Source organism: Nanorana parkeri, unplaced genomic scaffold (assembly GCF_000935625.1).
Source record: "Nanorana parkeri isolate BGI_ZX_2015 unplaced genomic scaffold, ASM93562v1 scaffold65, whole genome shotgun sequence".
Classification (NCBI taxonomy): Eukaryota; Metazoa; Chordata; class Amphibia; order Anura; family Dicroglossidae; genus Nanorana; species Nanorana parkeri.
In genome coordinates, this window is record NW_017306333.1 from 901,623 (window position 1) to 920,264 (window position 18,642).

General features: G+C 39.2%; 1 protein-coding gene across 1 annotated transcript; it reads right to left on the reverse strand.

Annotated features, from left to right (window-relative positions):
• Nucleotides 1-2,029: 2,029 nt before the first annotated feature.
• LOC108804543 (cathepsin E-A-like) lies at nucleotides 2,030-17,356 on the reverse strand. The gene is made up of 9 exons (XM_018576340.1): nucleotides 17,301-17,356; nucleotides 14,791-14,968; nucleotides 8,086-8,203; nucleotides 5,808-5,926; nucleotides 4,979-5,178; nucleotides 4,766-4,888; nucleotides 2,839-2,983; nucleotides 2,345-2,443; nucleotides 2,030-2,242 (listed from the first exon to the last, which is right to left on the reverse strand). The coding sequence occupies exons 1-9, from the start codon at nucleotides 17,354-17,356 to the stop codon at nucleotides 2,030-2,032; spliced, it is 1,251 nt and encodes a 416-aa protein (XP_018431842.1).
• Nucleotides 17,357-18,642: the final 1,286 nt, after the last annotated feature.

Genomic DNA, 18,642 nt, shown 5'->3' on the forward strand with positions numbered 1-18,642 from the left:
GTGGGGAAGCCCGCTGCTACGTAACCTAACTTAGCTGTCAAAAGCCGGATGCAGCGCGGCCTGTTATTAGGCGTGACAGGTTACACAGCGGGTAGGCTTTCCCTGCTGTGTAACCTGTTACAAACCGCTCTGAATGGAGAATAAGGACAGGAAGGGCCACAAGACTATATGGACTAGGACAAAACCTTCAAAGAAGCTAAGATAAATCTCGTATAAACAGTAATTCTAACATAAAATGTAGTTGTTGGTTATGAACAGAAATAGTGCAACACTGAAACATTTACAGGGTTATTCACAAAAGGGTGAAGAGTTTGGAGATGGCAGGAGAAGTGAACAATCTTGGACAGGGGTGACAATTAGGTCGATCGCGATCTACCAGTCGATCGCAAAGCGATCCCTGGTAGATCGCGATGTCCTTTCCTTCTGCCGTGGGGCTTCTCTGGATCCCTCCCAACAGTAAAAAATAAAAATAAATTAAAATTAAATAAATAAAAATCCTGGAGGTGGGGCTCTGGGTGATGTCACACGCCTGTTGGGGGGAGCACGTTTTTTTTCTTGCCTCGGACACAAAAGGAGCTAGCTACAGCTATGCTCCCGTGGTGCTCGTGTGGCTGCCGGCTGAATGTGCTAGACGCCGCAGACGGAAAGGGGCAGGACACCTCTCCCCATGTGCAACGTCGGCCACACAAGCACCGCGGGAGGACAGAACGCCGGCGCCTCTAGAACGCACTGGAATGCAAGCCGGCCGACTCACTGAGTTCAGGGGCAGGAGAGGGCGTGGGGTTGTATTGAAGTCAATGGCACCGCAGCCATGCCCCTCACCCATAGTGCGATCGCCTGCCTGCATTCCGGTCCAGCATTTTTGCAGATCGCACTGGACTGGTTCCGGGTGCGGGCGATCGCACTGCGGGTGAGGGGCGTGGCTGCGGTGCCATTGACTTCAATGCACTGCCATGCCCCCTCCTGCCCCTGAATGCAGGTGTTTTTTCGTTGGTAGATCTCATTGAGCTTGTCATTTGAAAAGTAGATCTCCGAATGAAAAATTGTAGGCGCCCCTGATCTAGGACAACATAACTGATTTGGAAAAATTCTCCAATTCAGCTAACTTTCCAGCTCAGCTACGTTGTCCTAGATTGTTCACTTCTGCCTTCTCCAAACTCTTCACCCTATTGTGAATAACCCTGTTAATAAGATAGGAAAAGATTGTGTCCTAGCAGTCTAACAAAATGAATCTTTTCTTAGTCATCTCACCTTGCGTGATGTTATTAATGGCTAATATTAGCAATAGATATGTAAATTTAATTTTGTTCAGACTGTATATGTGTATGAATTTTGTTAAATTCTGACATTTGGATGCATCTGAATTACCGAATTCCAACACGTCTAAATACAAATTAATCCGAAGATTCGGATCCGTCTCAATGACGTTCAAAACAAAACTAAATCGGACATGTTCTCCGGCCAATCAGATAGGGTTTTTTTGGCTGTCAGGGTTGCATTATAGGTACGGTCATGTGACTTCCTGTTGTGGAACAACCTGAAACGAAAATTCAGACAGATCCGGAATCTGAATAACGAATCAAATTTTGGATCCGAAATCCGAATAACGAACTGAATAGGAAATCAAAAAAACTAAAGTAATAAAACTCTGAATTGATCTTAAACAAAACAAATTTTTGGCGGGGGTTACATGTCTTATTAGCAATTAGCCAAAAACTTTAACTGCGTTAACATTTAAAATTATACATTTAATAGTTGGGTAAAATTAAACCCAGATTAATTACAAAGCTTTCATTTGGACTTATGGAAGTATCATGATATGCCTTCAATAATTTAAAAGAGATCAGACCTTTATCATGTCTGTGTATTCTACAATTCCCCTGTGAGAGTGATGGAAACAATATAGTAAAACACAATGAGCAAAAACAATTTAGCTTTATGCAAAGATTTCCCTTTGAATAAAGTAATGTCATTCAAGGAATACAGAAAAATACATTTAATGGATGCAAATGGCATGTAGATGGCACAATCAAAGGTTGGTTGACACCAATGTTTGTGTGTCCTGATGTCTGTGCCTCTTTTTATTGGATTTTGCCAGTCCAACTCTGTCATGCTCACGGTCAAACACACTGTAGAACTTGGACATAAAGATATCTCCCAGGATCCAGAGAGGTCCAGATTTAGTAGACAAATCCATGGGTTGAAACCCAGCCAGGCACACTGCAGACGTTTCCGATTGCTCCTACAATAAATTACACTATGTAAGTGTGCTTCAAACTTCTCAAGCATTGCATATTTTCTACACTCTCAGAACACGCTGTTTAATATGCATAGGTATGCATACCTTAATCACATACTGCTCAGGAGTTATTGTGTAGTCTCTATGTCCTATGGTGAAGGTCACACTTGGAAGACTAGATAACGACTTGCAGTCTACCGCATACTGTAAAATGTAAATAAGAATAACATTTGCATTAAGTTCCAAAAATGTAGCAAATTATAACACATGTTGTGTAAGTGACTAATGACTTCAGGAACATACCTGCTTGGTTGCACATCCCAAAGACATTGACTTTATTAAGAGAACAGTGTGATCAAATCAACATGCTATACCCCATGACAATGACTCTGGAACTGGGACAGTGACCCAAATATAAACTTTTTCAGAAAATGCAATATTCATGCCTGTACTTTTCTATGGCAATGCTTCATTCATATAAGTGCTATCATTCTATGAAACCACTCTTGAAACCTTCTTTTGCCATTTCGTTTCCCATGAAGCGGGAGTGGGTGCAGGACATTATAGCTTTACATCCAAAGGAAGTGAAAAAATGTTACCTCTCCAAATAACATGGGTGTAGCTCCAATAAATTTCTGCAACTCCTTTATATCAGCACTAGGCCCAGTAATGAGAGAGGTCCCAGAATCAACAATAGCCTCACAACCATTGGGACAAAATTGTATTTTCCCATGAACTTTGATGCTGTATGACAAACAAAAATGGTAAGACATAGCAAGTTATCTAAGTAGAAAAAAATACTCTCCACAGGCTTATGTTATTTTTTTAGCTGAACATTTAATATCACAACTCCCAAAGGACTTAAAACCTATATCAACCCGGTCTAGACAGTGAAAGATGCTGGTAGGTTTTGCATTTTTGGGTATGCAATAGTCTCGGTTTTTAGAGAGGACTATATTCTGCTGATTCCTGTCCTGATTCTATTCGTGTCTAACCTGGCCTTAATATTCTTTATCTTTATTTTATTAGAATGTAAAAGGAAAGGAGTAGTGTTGTGGCTTAGCAAATGTAGTTGCAATTTGAGTTGTGGAGGAAGCTGTTCTGCATAATAAACAAGAGGGGCAGGTTCTAGCTTACCGTTTGTGTGGGGGTAGTCAGGTTGTTCTTTCTGCACACATCCGGTCTTTCTTTATGTATAGAGCCTGTGTACTGTATGTGTGTTAGTGTGTAAGGAGCTAGAGTGCAACTAGCACAGCAGGGACTTATGAGCTACACAGGGGGAAGTAAGTTTTAACACATGCTTTTTCTGCAAGTATAAACTCTATCTACACTAAGATGGTCTTTATGTATATTAGGGACACTGAAGGATTGGCAGGTCTTTTTATTAGGAAAGGAAAGGGCTTCAAGAACATAAGAAACCCTAAGGGGCTCAATGAATTCTGAAGGACAACGCGATAATATCTTTCTTTGCCTCCTTCTGTCTCTAGCTTAGCCTATATTTTGAGAAGCCTGAGTGTTCTTCTTCTGTCACTTGTGCTATAAACCTTGAAGTATATGTAACTTCTAACAATGAACTTCTCTTACCTGTTACCATTTGATTTGTTAAATATATTATTATAAGTATGTTGTTATACCTGTTCAATAAGTGTAAAAAAATCCAGCCAGAAATCCAGTGAGTTCATAGCTTCTCATGCACTCTGCGTCTGCTGCACTGAAATCCGAATGACAGAAGACTTTCCTACTATATCTGTAAAAAATAAATCAAGACAACTGGACTTGCTGTCATTTTCTTGAAGATGTTTCGCTGGTCCTCCAACTAGCTTTCTCAATTTCTGCATTGAGAAAGCTAAGTCGGATGACTAGTGAAACATCTTCAAGAAAATGACAGCAAGTCCAGTTGACTTGATTTATTTTTCTACAGATATACCATGACTTGGATGAATGAGAACCTTCACAGACACTTTCCTACTCTGTTATTGAAAAGAGGAGAGAGAAAAGTGTCCTGTAGTACAAATCACGAGCAAGCAGCCTAGCGTGACAATACTGTTCCACTATGGGTACAGTACAGTGAGTATTTTCTCTAGGGCAGGATGTGTGTTATTGGCAGGATCACCAAGTTAAAATAAAGGATATAAAGCCTGAAAAAAAGCAACCACCACATGTAAAGACTTGTAGGTTACCAATATAATATGTTTGTCCTTGGGTCTAGATACACTTTAAGTGCAATCAAGTACTTAGAGACATAAAAAGTGGTAGAGGAATATATGCACCAATAATCTCAGTATCATTTTGTAATGTTTTAGGACATTACCAATGTTTCAGTTTGGCATGTCAAACCACTTTGGCTTTTAGTTATAATCTTTTGGCTGACCTTGATGCCCTAGTCTTGACTTCCATAATCTAGATCCCAGCTCACATATTATTTATATTATATATAGATCTATATATATAGATATGTATATATCTATATATTAATATATACTGATATATGTGAAAACACCATTTAGTAGTTGAAAAAATGCTTACTTTTCAAGCCTTATTTGCCAGTAACCCTTTTGTGTGATGGGAATCCAGTGAATTGGACCTCTGTAAAGGGTGTTATCTATCCCCCCTAATATCAGCTCTCCCCCATACTGAAAATCTTCATCTCTAAAAAGAGTAAAAATATATTCATTAAACAAACACATATGGTATCTCTATCATCTTAAAATGTCTAACGTGTTTTAATTGCCAACTAACTTATTTAAATGAAAAGAAAATATTGGTTTATCCAATAGCTTTTGCTTGATTATCTGGTCAAATACCGGCACTGCATTACCAACAGCAAGTGCAGGATATCCAAGGCCCAGCACCCCATCAAACTGTGCCAACACAAATGTTCTTCCAGGTTCATTTATTGATTGACCAAAGTCTTGCCCTTCTATGGTCATGTTGCTGATCTGTAAGCGAAAACAAATGAAGATCTTCAATGTGAAATACATTACTAATAATAATATACTTTCTCTCCCACTATTCTGTTGTGTGATAATTTTAAGCAATACAATTGTGTTAATATTTAGTAGGATTCTGATGTAAGCATTCCTGTATGCATATTCGGAAATACTAATATGTGATTATTTAAAATAGAATATTATTACCGTAATAGCCATACCCTTCTCTCACCATCACATAAAATATAGCACACCAATCATGCAGGAGGAACCTAATGGAAAGCAATAGGGTAGATTTACAAAAACCAGACCTAGAGTGGAACAGCTATTTCTAGCAACTAGTTTAATACGTTAATAAAGCAAAGAAATGCTTGATGGCCATGGGCAATTTAATTTAGGTGGCGGGTTTCTACATTAGTTTCATACTGTTACGCAATTAAATAGATTCAGCTGACATGACCCTTTCTCTCTACTACATAAACTGAGGTCAGGTGGAGCCACTTGTTTAAGGCATTTACAAAGCATACCTAACATGCTTGGAATAATTTATGTGTGTATGGGGTGGGGGCGATTCACAGTTGGAAGGAACTATCAAGCAAACTTACACATCTTATCTTTACTATGACCAAGTTTCTTACCTGCAGTGTGTCCTTTCCGATTACACCAACAAGTTGTCCAGTGCCATAGTGAATAGAAAAGGTCTTCCCAACATGCTCGTATGTTGTGGACAGAAAGGGCTTGAAATTCTCATGGATATCTATTAAGAAATATTGATACACTTTATTTGACTTTATGCACCATGTATTGTACAGCTGCTATACACTGAGTGGCCAGATTATTGTGACCACCCCATCAGTACTTCGTTGGGCCACGAGATGACTCCACGAGATGACTGCGTTTGGCCGCCTCGTGACTACACGAGATGTTGAAAGGCGATGCGAGGAATCTGACACTGCACTGTTGCCCTTCTGTTGTCTTGTACCAGTCTTGCCACTCTCCGTTCTGCCCTAACATTGACTAGTCGCTGACGGCCACAATTCGCACGTTCAGACCCAGATTTTCGGCTGACAGTCCAGTCTTTAAACACTATAACAACAGCTGCTCTTGAACATTTAACGAATTCTGCTGTTTTGCTGATACTCGCTTCATGGCTCGCGCGAACAACGTTCAAAGGCTGTTAAATCGCGTTGTTTACCCATATCTTCAGAAAAAAATCACTTCTACTGTCGTGGTAAACAACCTGCTTCCCTATTTATAATGGTCTGGCCCTCTAGCAACTTCAGCGTGAAATTATAGCTAATTATAGTTAATTTGCCTACAAACTGCAGGTGGTCATAATAATCTGGCCACTCAGTGTATAATAAAAGGAATATAAAACTAGGAATCAGTCAAATCAATATCAAACTAATTAATTTTAAAAAAATCAATTAGTAACTATTAGCTATTGCTGTGACAAAAAAAATAAAAATATATACTGTATATATGAGGGTGAGTCAAAATTCATCCGCATTCCGGTTATACAAACATTTCTGGGATTCTCAAGGGCCAGTGTTGGAACATTGTCAGGAAAAAGGTTCAAGAGTGCTCGTTACGGTGAGATGCCAATTCATGGAGTGTTTTATGTGTTGCGGTTGATTGGTTTGTTCGGCTGGAAACGACACACTTAACAATTTATTTTTAGCTGAAATCATTTAAAATGATTCTTAGATATCTTCAATGAAACAATCAGAATTTTCAAGATCCATCTGATTTTTTTATAATTTGATTCAATGTCAGTCAAAAGGGATCAAAATAGTTCTGCACTATGATAATAGCACAGGTAAAACAGCACCCTATGCCCACCAATCAGTGCTGGATCATACAGAAGGTAATCAAGGCAGCAGGTTTGGGCCTGGTGGATGTCCAAAGGGCCCAGCTACAATGTTTTTTATAATCAATGTCAATAGAAGAATCAAAATTGCTACTGTGGTATTGAGTTGCGATCCCACTGTAGAACTGAGTGTTGTAGTCACCCAGGACTCTCAGCCATAGGAGCTGCTGGAGGCACATGGGAGACAGCCAAGGAGGCTTAGAGAGTCAGTGACACACAAGGGATGTGTGTAAGAGCCACACAAGAGGTGTGGAAAGCTGCTGGAAGCTGCTAAGGGTACAGAGTACTTCTGAGGAGTTTGCTGAAGAAAACCCTAAAGTCCAGGGACGCATAAAGTATATCTGACAACCTTGAGTCGGTGAGCCATTGTCGTATTGTCTATTGCTGAAAGACAAGCTAATCTTATGTTGTTGTTACTAAAGAAAGCTATTTTTCTGTTATGAAAGAAATAAAAGACTGTTTTGTTTTTATGTTAAAACGGCTTGGAGACTGGTCATTAAGCGCTCACCATTTGTGCTAACTTTCCCAAACATCACACTACCTTGCCTAGGGTGCTATTTTGCCTTAATGTGTCTCGGCCACCAATAGGTGGTGACATTACCGTTGCAGCTTAGGACATTACAAAACAGGCAAAGGATTTACCAACATGGACCTTTTCTCCAGGGTGCGTGTAGTGTTTATTAAATTCACAGTATATGAGATCTTCATTTAATTTGCCATAAGCATTTAATTTGGGAGCTAGATAATAATATAGAAAATAGAGAAATTCTCTTTGGAATGTGTGGCCAGGGTTGTATCCCCCACTTGACCTCTGTTACTGTCTGGAACCTCAACAAAGACATCTCTTTCCACCATGACTGTGACAGCTGAGCTACCATTGCCAGTAACCTATTAACTCCCCATAAAGACCAGCTATAGGACAAAATCTGCCTTATTTCCCCCAAAATGGTGAAACTTGTATTGGGTGTAGTTTCACTTACAGGACATTTGAAAGCTTGGGATACAAATAAACTATCAAGTATAAAAGTAAATAATGAAAAACTTACTGCATGCATCACTTATACAGAAACAGGAAGGGACCCAAAAGTTGGAAGATCCAGTGTCAAAGACCACACTAAAGTTTTGAGGGGGGGTTCCAACACTGATTACTCCATAGTACTGAGCCTGGAATAAAAAAATATATCCCAAAAAACTGAAACTGCACTTTCATCGGTATTGATACAATTTCTGAAAGTTGGATATTTTCACACATACTGTATATAGAAATATTCATGTATGCATACATTTTACCTATTTATTTCAATGTAATGTTTATTGCTGTTTTTTATGGTAATGTATAGTGTGGGTTTGCATATATTTCCCTTTTCTCTTATTACCTCTTATTTATTATGATAAAAAAACTAAAGGACTAAAAAATATATTTTATTCAATTTTAAAATATTGCATAATGTTTTATGGTTCATATGCAACCAGCAGGGGAATCTCTTTTTTTAAATAAGTTTGCCTGTCCATCCTTTTCTGCTATGCCTAAAGAAGCCTGCTGTCTACATGCACTCAAAGGAATGAGTAAAAAAAGTGACCCATCCCTCTCTCTTCCCCTCCTTCCCAATATTTTTAGCCAGCTCCTTCCGACGTTTCAGTTAGAAAGAAACATGCAAAAGGTATCTGCTATGCTCTTTCTTAAAAAAAAACTATAATACCACCAGGGGCCCCTGGATTTATCTCTATGTTGTATTCACTTCTTACCTCCCCTACTTTGTCATACGTGGATAGTTGGAACAGGGATCTGTCTACTTTGTCTATCACCCTGGAGGAGGAGGACTGAATTGAGATCTGGTCTCGTATAGCTAAATGCTCCTTTCATACTTCCATTCTAGAGTCTGCTTACAAAGTCCTCATGCAGTGCTACTGGGTTCCTTTGCGAATAGCAAAGGCAATCCCAACGTACAGTGATCGATGTTCCTGGGGATGTGACCAATTGGCAGACGTCTTACATTTCTGGTGGATGTGCCCTAAACTGATCTCATTTTGGTCCAGAGCATTTCACCTCTTACAATCGCTATTGTTCATAAGGACCCACGTAAAGCCCTTGCCCACCATAAAATGTCAGTGCTACATCCTCTTATTAGACCTTACTCACTTACCTCTTTTTGGCCACACAGCAGATCATTGCAAGAGCGTGTAAGACCCCCATGGTCCACATGAATACATTGTTAATTAATGAGCAAACGACAAACGTCCTTCGTGACTCTCACGCTACATTTCTCAAAATGTGTGATCCCTGGATTTCCTACGCCCTTCCAACCATAAATTCCTCTAGCCTCTGCAGTCTTTAACATGTTCTGCCCTAGGGCTTTTGTATCAGTAATGGGGGTAGTAGGGGCCCTCTATTCCCTTCTCTGATTTTCTCTCCCACTGACTCCTGCTGTCACTGTTCTTTCTTCTTTCCTTTCATTTTTGACTTCTCCCTTCCCCTTTTCCTTTTCTTGACTCCCTACCACTTTTTCTTCCTTATCTCTTGACAACAATTTGGTAGACTCCTATCTGAAAGTTTGATCAGATGCGGATGACCCACTAGTTTATTATCTTTTTTTCATATTTGTAGAAGTGTTATTATGTTAAGGACCCCTGCGTGGGTGATTTCATTTGCATTCTTTCTTGTAAAAACTCAATAAAAACTTATTGAAAAGAAAAAAATATATATAATGCTCTGTGATTAATGCATCTTGGGTAAATTCTGCATTAAATGTTTATTTTTAATCAAATGTTTTATATAAATAATAAAAAACAGATATCCAACACCAGTTTAAAAATCTATAACTGTTAAAAAATGTTTAACTTAAATTACCCCAAAATCATTATATACCTTTTTAATAGTACATTCATGGAAACAGTCCTCAGCATAGTCATGTATATCTGTTAGTCTATACACTTTATATTCACAGGGTTTTCTTTAGCCCTAAATATCAGACAACAAACACAAAGATACTGTATGTTCCATAGGTTCCATCAAAAGTGACTATATGCTTTCGCAGCAACATAAAACCATCCATTATTTCATCCAAGAACCCTTTAAATATGAATCACCCAAATATTCTTCTAATTTCTCTGGTTGCACTGGTTTCTTTCTACCAGCCAGGGTAAATCTCTTCTAAAGCTCACAGATTGTCTTGCACAATGGCTTCAGTTAAAGTATTTATAGAAAGATGTCAGTGTCACATTCCAATGTGTTTGGTATAGCAGAGGTTTTGCAATGCTTCTCAGGCTGCCCTCAGATGTCTGGGACTTCCTAACAAGTACACAGATTGATATGTGAGGTGACAGGAGGATTGTGTCAGACGTTTGACATTAAACAAGCTATGTGTTACTCACCAACAGTTAAAGTGATGTGCTAAGGAGCTGCACAAAACATTTGTTTTCCATCCATGTTTTATAACCACCAAAAACATCTATTTTTAAATTTTTTTGTGTCATAATATTATCGCCGCTAGTATTACTGTGATAGTATTTATCCCTCTACAGCAGTCATGGCGAACATTTATGAACCCGAGTGCCCAAACTGCAGTGCAAAATCAGTTTATATATCTCAAAGTGCCAGCGCTGCAAATAAGTTTGGTATTGTGTTTTAATTTGGGTGTTGGGGTTTAAAAACCTTCAGCATCACTGCCTTAGGCAAAATAGGGAAACACACATATTCAAACATTTATACACTCATAGATACAAACGCATATAAATCACACACATATAATCATACATTTATAAACACACACTCATTTCCAACACACATTCATAAACACACACATATCACACACACTCATATCAAGCACTCACACAAACATATCGAACACACACACACAACACACTCTTGGACTGTACCTCGGACAGGTTGCGGTCCTGCTGCCTCTGGTTCTTGAACCAGTTGCTGACCTGGGTGAGGGTCAGGCTGGTAATCTCAGCCAGGTACCTCCTGGCAGTTGTGAACGTGTACCGGTCTTGCAGAGCTCTTTGAGTGCGTTGCAGAACTTGAAGCAGTAGCTGTCTGCTCTCCATCCAAGATGGTGCGAAGCAAGGGGTACTTGTCCAAAGCCCCCAGGGGTCTCCCAACCACAGGTCCCCGCCTTGCGGTAGAGCCTCACACACATACAGGCAAGGTAAGAACCTGGAGTGTGCGGGCTCCAGCAACCGGCACCTAGGTTTGCTTGCCACCAGGGGGGCCTCTGCGTGCCCTCTGTGGCACGCGCACCATAGGTTCGCCATCGCTGCTCTATAGTATATATTGCCATGTTAGTATACATTTTGCCTGAGAATTAGTTGAAGAATAATATTAGGTGGCAGATTAAGGATTAGAGTTAGAATAAAGATGTTCTTTGCCAAGGAATTCCCCCACCACAAACATTAGGAAGGAGCACAGTGGGCCCAGACTGCTGTGCTGGATCACCAGTGCCCCCAATAGAAGAGACACCAGCAACTGACAGGTAATTACGAAGTCGGGTAAGTGAAAAAAGGGCTTTTGGGTCATTAAATGAAGAATGGGTAGATGGATAGTTTGGAGTGAAATTTGTTTTGCCCAGAAATGGACTTTAAAGATTAGGATGAAGCTAGGGGGACACTAAATTGCTAATGCTCTTATCACACATTAGTAAAAGATATTCACAATGAAAATTTGTATGCCAAAATCTCTACAACTGTGCCAAAACCACACAAATCGTTTTTCAGAAGTCTAATTCTACTGTAAATGTATTGTTTCTAAAAGCAAATGATATTTAAGTTTATGGAAAAGTATTTTAAAATGGTACTAGTACATGAAGTCTCCCTTTGGATAATGTTAGCAATGTTATAGAGGTGTGTCTAATACAAGTGACCAGATTGCTTATGCTGCATCAGACAAGCGTGCCAGTTGATTAACTGCTTGCAGCACCTTAGTGCTCACATGTGGCATATAGATTTCTGTTGGAAGCTCCTTGGTCCTGTCATCTGGGCTGAAAAAACGAATTAATCTCTATTCAGAATGAGTATGGAGGTCATGTTCATGTCACACTGCTGTGTCTTTTTAATTGTTACATGCTGCAATGTTAAAATACTCTTCACTCAAAGTCATTAAGGTATTTAAACGCATATACTGTAAGTAAGTGATCAGATGCAATGGTAAGAGTACCCATACAGTAAGACTGGAACTACTAAAGACTGACATTTTTAAACTAAAAGTCACTACAATCCAGTAGCACTCACATTTGACGAGTCCACTGATTTTCACGCTGAGATGACCTAGCAATCATCAGTTCTGTAAGGAATTTGCAATGCAATACAAAAAGGCATGAAAATATCATTTCTGACGCTAGCCTAATTTAATGAGAAATGCCACAACCAACAGCTTCCTCCAATATACATTTTTATTGAAAGATACATTCTTTGTTTCACATCTTCTATTCTATAAACATATAAAAGCACTTCACCCTAAGCATATGAGAATCCTCAGTAAGGCCTGTATTCTGAGAATTTATATATAATCAGTGGCAACTATTCACTGCCAAAGGAAACAGTAAGTCCTGGACTCAGGCTTATTTGCTTTACTATCAGCACATCGATGAAAAAAAGCCCCAGCATATAAATAATAAAATAAATATCACAGAACATTACATGAGAGAACACAGCAGAAGTTGCGTCCAGCTTATCTCTCTCTAACTGAATATGACCTGTCTGAACAGACAGAAAGGTGTAGTAAAGAGGGGTGAGTTGCTCTCCTCACTCATTCAGTTGTGTCTATAATTTTGAACTTATATTATTAAAGGTTAACACCTATAATTTACATCCCCAATGCCATGTGTAAAGTATAATTTCTTTCCTGGAGTTCTGCTTTAAACTTAGCAAACAGATTAGACTTATAAACAAGCCCTGTGTGGAAATATAAATGTGAACCAATTCTATTTCTGTAACACTTTTTTAGCACCGAGATCATGGCACCAAGATAATCCGCTTCCAAGAAAATCCACGGATACATTAAAGTACTACGAAAAAAAATCTCACCAGGCCTTCTCAGAAATGTCAGGAAGTTTATATTGCCTTGGATGGATATTTATCATAATTTACAAGTGCACAGAAACAGGTTATAATGACAGAAGAATATCTTCAAACTGGAAACAGGCCATGTTGTCCCAGAGGAATGTAATTTAAGATCCGCGCAATAAAAATAAGTTTATACCTGATAATTATGCAGTTGTGAATCCCGGTTTATAGTTTGTGTTGTATAATCATGAACTTTGTGACTCATTAAACAGAATATATGTGTTTCCCCTCTCTATGATAAAATGGGATCCTGGTTATTATAGAAGGTCAGAGATCAAACAGAGTTTGAGGATTTACAGCCACTCATAGCGGAAAGAACGGCTATTTATTCCTATGTAGTCTGGTGTCCATCATAATGTACCTCATTCACTTTAAAGACTACATATTTATGTTAAATGATTCCTGTTTAAAACAGCTCTTTTACAATGTATTTTAGGGAACTGAGACATCATTTGTTGTGTCTTCTAGCCTGCAAGAATTAAATAAAGCAAGATTTATAATTGGGATAATAAGCTTCTTATGTCAGTGGCATCCTATGTCAGGGGTATCCAACTCAGGGACAAAACACCAATATTCGCTATATACAGTTACGAGTCTTTAAGTCTGTCTTCAATGGTATCCGAGTTTTGCTGATGTCAGCTATACCCTACACAGGAAATAATTAGTCCTCAGTGATATGTGCCAGTTTTGAGTCCATAATACTACCTTTCATGTGTAAGCCCTGAAGAAGGGAGAGGTAATCGAGCCCTCAAAATGCATTGGCTGTTCAGTGTTGTTCGCAACTACCTAAGCAATTAATTGGATACTGAGGATCCTGCTGTGGGTCGCTAATCAGTAGAATTAAATAAAATAAAAGTAAAAATGAAACTAAAAATTAAAGCTAAAAATAAGAATGAAATAAAATAAAATAAAAATAAAAATGATTGGTGTATAACTCACGGTTATGATGTCATAGATGGGTACATGCACTCCCTGCAGTCCCGTGCGGTCAGCAGTGTTACTCTGTAATGGATACGTGCCGTGATAGGGTTAGATGTCGGGAGGCGGACCGACAGTCTCGGTGGCGCTTCGGGGTTGATCAGTCAAATCATATCCCGGTTCATAATCTTGGGTACCATGCACTATCCTCTAATTCAGTGTTGGTTATATGTTACCAATAGGTATTATTGATTGGACTACTATTAGAAGCCAGCACGTTCTTTGTTAGCATCTGAATGCAGCAGAGACTTTTTGGCTCTAATTGATGCCCCTCCCTCCATGGGGACTAGACTAGGCTGATACCAAGACAGATTTAGATAATTACATTACATTATATAAGTAAATACATAACTGCATTAAATGGCTTTTAATATTATCTGCCTGTAGTTCAGCTTTAAGGTTATCAGGAATTTCCTTTCCAAAAAAAACATGGTTTTGAGCATTTATACAGTTATAGACCCCTTGGTGATTTCAAAATGTCTCATTTACAATAGGAGGTATATGACCACATACTGTATTTTATTGTGCTGACATTTCTATTATTGAGACTCGAAATGTAGAGAATGAAGGAGACGCGAACATCTACCTGCTGCTGCATAATTGTGGAGACCTCTATACTTCACCTATAATAGAAATGTGTACTTTGCATTCCCTGTTCCTTTCAATGTTGTGCCTTAATAGAACCAATAACTAATCATGAGCACACTCACATTCATATAATCAACCAGATACTCTGCTGTTGGCCCTGCTGTCAAGGAAACCTGTTCTGGAAAGCACTGCTTATACTTCTTGGCAAAGACATAAGGTTGGTGGTGTAGCCAAAATTCCTCTAGTTCATTCTTTTGCCGGAGTTGGTGCCGGATTGATTGGACTTTTACCAGGGGTATCCTGAAAAATCAAAGATCAATAAGAACAATAAGAATAATAATATCCTAAACACAAATAGGTTGAAGATTTTCTAAAAGAGCATGCTGGATATGAATAGGTTGTAGTTTCTCATATGCAGTACTATTTCATAAATGCCATGAGACCTATAATAAGTCCTTTTTACAAATAAATGTATTTATAGATAACATATGAGGTGTGATGTTTGGGGAATCCAGCAGGATCTTAAGACACAGGCTTCAACTCAAATGGCTTCCGAGCAGCAAAATAACATAAACAGTCCATCTCCACTGACCCAAAGGAAAATTAAACAGCCGTTTCTTCAGCACAACAGAAACAAACAGTCTCAATGCCTTCAGGCTTTTTGGCTGCCCTAAGAGCTGAACAGCTCCCAGCTATTGGGGAATCTCCCCAACCAACAGGCTCCCAGCAAGGATTTGTATGCACTTCCACAGCACTGCCCAATGCAACAGTTTCCAGTCTTCTGTATACACCATTCCTCAATACTCCTTCACCGCTGCTTACCTGAGCTTCTAGTTTTTAAACCCACTTCCTCCTGCAGGTGGGTTAACCTTTATCTGCCCCTTAAAGGGACCATAACCTAAACAGCATGGAAATATAGGCATTTTCCAGGACCCATTGCTGGCATCCTGTACATAGGTTATTTAACAGGTTACGGGCTTTGGTTGTGCCATATACAGCTCAAAAAGAATTCCCGAAGTATACAGGCCATATGCGGCATGCCCTGTCCCTCTATCCCTCTGTCAAATTGTTTTTTAAAAAGAAAAATTTGAAAAAAAAACTTTTTTTCATTTGTAAATACATTTGCAACATTTTGTACCATAATCCTAATCGTAGTGCCAAAACTGGACAAAGTTAGGGAAGCACCGATACCGGTTTTTCGGTATCGAGTACCAATATTTTTTATTCGGTACTCACCAATACCAAGTACCGATACTGGTGCTGTGTGCCCTGATTATCAGGAAGCCAGGTGGCGGATCATGACCCACCGCCTGGTTTCCTGATTGCCTGGGAAGCCGGTGTTCTATTGAAAGAACACCGGTTTCCACCGGCCCGAGGCTGCCTGGCTTAGTGACCAATCAGGAAGCAGGGTGGAGAGTCATGAGGTGCCGCCCGGCTTCCTGATTGGTCAGGAAGCCTGGCTTCCTAGCAGCAAATAAACCCAGCTTCCTAGCCAATCAGGAAGCCAAGCAGCACACTATGACCCGCTTTTCGGCTTCCTGATTGGCTCCGTGCTACCTCGGCACTGGTGGTCAGAGGGAGCTCTCCCTCTGACCAGAAGTACCGTATCGTAGGTGAAATCGGTTTTATTATTTAACTAACATGCTGATTAGTTAGGGTTGGGGGGGGGAGGTGGAAGAAGGAGAAGTGTTGATGCCCAAAAAACAGCTTTGATATGTAAATAAAGCCTGTCTCATTAATACAAGGTCATTATGGTAGAAGCAACTCTTGCCAAACAAGCAAACACTTGCCAAACAAATCATCATAAAGTAATGCCCTGTATTTACCATTCATTTGTAATGGGATGAATTTATCAGAATTGGAGAAGACAGGATCTGGAGTAGTTGCCCATGGCAACCAATCAGCTTCTTTCTTTAGTTTGCTTAGTTAAGCTTTGGTTACTATGTACAACTGCTCCAGAATGTGTCCTATCCAGTTTTGAAAATGTTCCCCCAGTGTGGTACCATTTACAGGATTACAGGGAAAAAAAACAAATAAATAAATTTGAGTACAGGAAAAAAAAACAAATAAATAAATTTGAGTACAGGAAAAAACCCAAATAAATAAATTTGAGTACAGGAAAAAAAACAAATAAATACATTTGAGTACAGGAAAACAAACAAATACTGTAAATACATTTGAGTACAGGGGGAAAAAAACAAATAAATACATTTGAGTATTGTCTAGAAAAATAAAAAGCAACAAAATATAAGGCAACTGCTATTGAAAACACAAAAGTATAATACACCCTGTTTTAGTAAAGCATGTCAAACTTATGTCATATTAGAACATGGAAAAAATATAAACTATTACATAAGATAAAACAGAGTAAAATCCACAATAGGCTCAATTTACAAATCTAACACTCCAGGATAAGTATCCTAATTTTCCAAAAAGTGACAGTTATTTTCAGTTGTGTCCAATGAAATTTAAAAAATGACAGTCACATGGCTAAAATTACAGTGTCTTAGGCTGGTGTTAAAGCTTTGTAAATTGAGCCTCATGTCTTTTACAAAAAGTAATAATGAAGTCTGAAAAAATAAAACGTTTTTGAAAATCTTATCTTGTAGAAAAAGAACTTGGATTTTCTTACCTGTGTAGTGTTGTGCTTATATGAATAAAAAGCATAAGTACCACTAGTAGCTTCATTGCTCCTATGTGGACATGCAGACGTTTGTCCCTCACTTTTGTATCTCTGTTAAAGGTCACACTGTACCCAGGTCACTCAATCATTGCAGGACAGTGACCTAGTGATTACACAATATTCACAGAATTGATAGTGGTAACGCTTTTTATATTTCTAATCCACTTAGAAACTGCATAGACAATGTCAATTCGAAGAAACATAAAATAAAAACTATTCCTTTTGCCAATATAAATAGTTTTAAATATATGTAATGAAGAATTTCAATAGCACTTTTATAGCTGCACCAGCTTGTGAGTGGCCCTACCACACAGCAACAGAACTCTGGTTGATGGATTAGTAACACATTTCCTTTACAGGCAAGGAAGGTGCCATCTTAGCCTCTATTTGGATTGCAGTTTCATTGGTGCTCTACATGTGATCAGCTATGACACCCAGCCATTTGAGGGCTTGAAAGTTCAGCTAGGAGTTGAAAAAAGCACAATGGCAACATTAAAAGTTGGCATGTCTTCAGAGTAACTGTTTTGGAAGACATTAAATTGGTGGGTAAAGTTCCTCTTAAAAGACAACTGATTGCTACTGGACACAAAGTCACATAAAGCAGACCTCTAGTCAAAAATAAGATAAACATTAACAGCCCATTGAAAGATTTAAAAAAACAAAACAAAACATTATTTTGCTGGAATACAATTACCCTTAACCACTTGCTGACCGGGGTGTTCACACCCCCTTCCTGTCCAGGCCATTTTTCAGTATTCAGCCTTGCGGTACTTTGACTGACATTTATTCCGTCATGGAAGCGGGGAGGAGAGAAACTGTCACAGGCGCCCGAGCGGTGCGGGAAGAGGGGAGTCCTGTGAGTTGCCGGAGTCTCTCCTCCCCGCACCGCTCAGTCTCCTATCACAGGTCAGGAGAGCGGCCGTGTGGTGGAGACAGCCATTGCTGTCACAGGAGGCCGGCTGGCGGTGCAGGGGAGGATTCAGCTGTCAGACCGAGCTCTTCTTCCCGCATTCGCTCAGCCTCCTGTGACAGCGTGTCAGGAAGGAGCGCTAGTACAAACATTCAGCGATCAGTAATTGTGGACATAGTATGTTTACTGTGTCCTCAATTATGAATGAATGGGAAGTGATCTACATCACTTCCTGTTCATTCATGATTGTGTATTTAGTAAGCATACTATGTCCTCAAGTTATGAATGAACAGGAACATTCAGTATAGAGAATTCCTGTTCATTTATAAAAGGGGATGCAGAAAAAGAGATTGAGGGCTCTGTGTTCTCAATCTCTTTTTC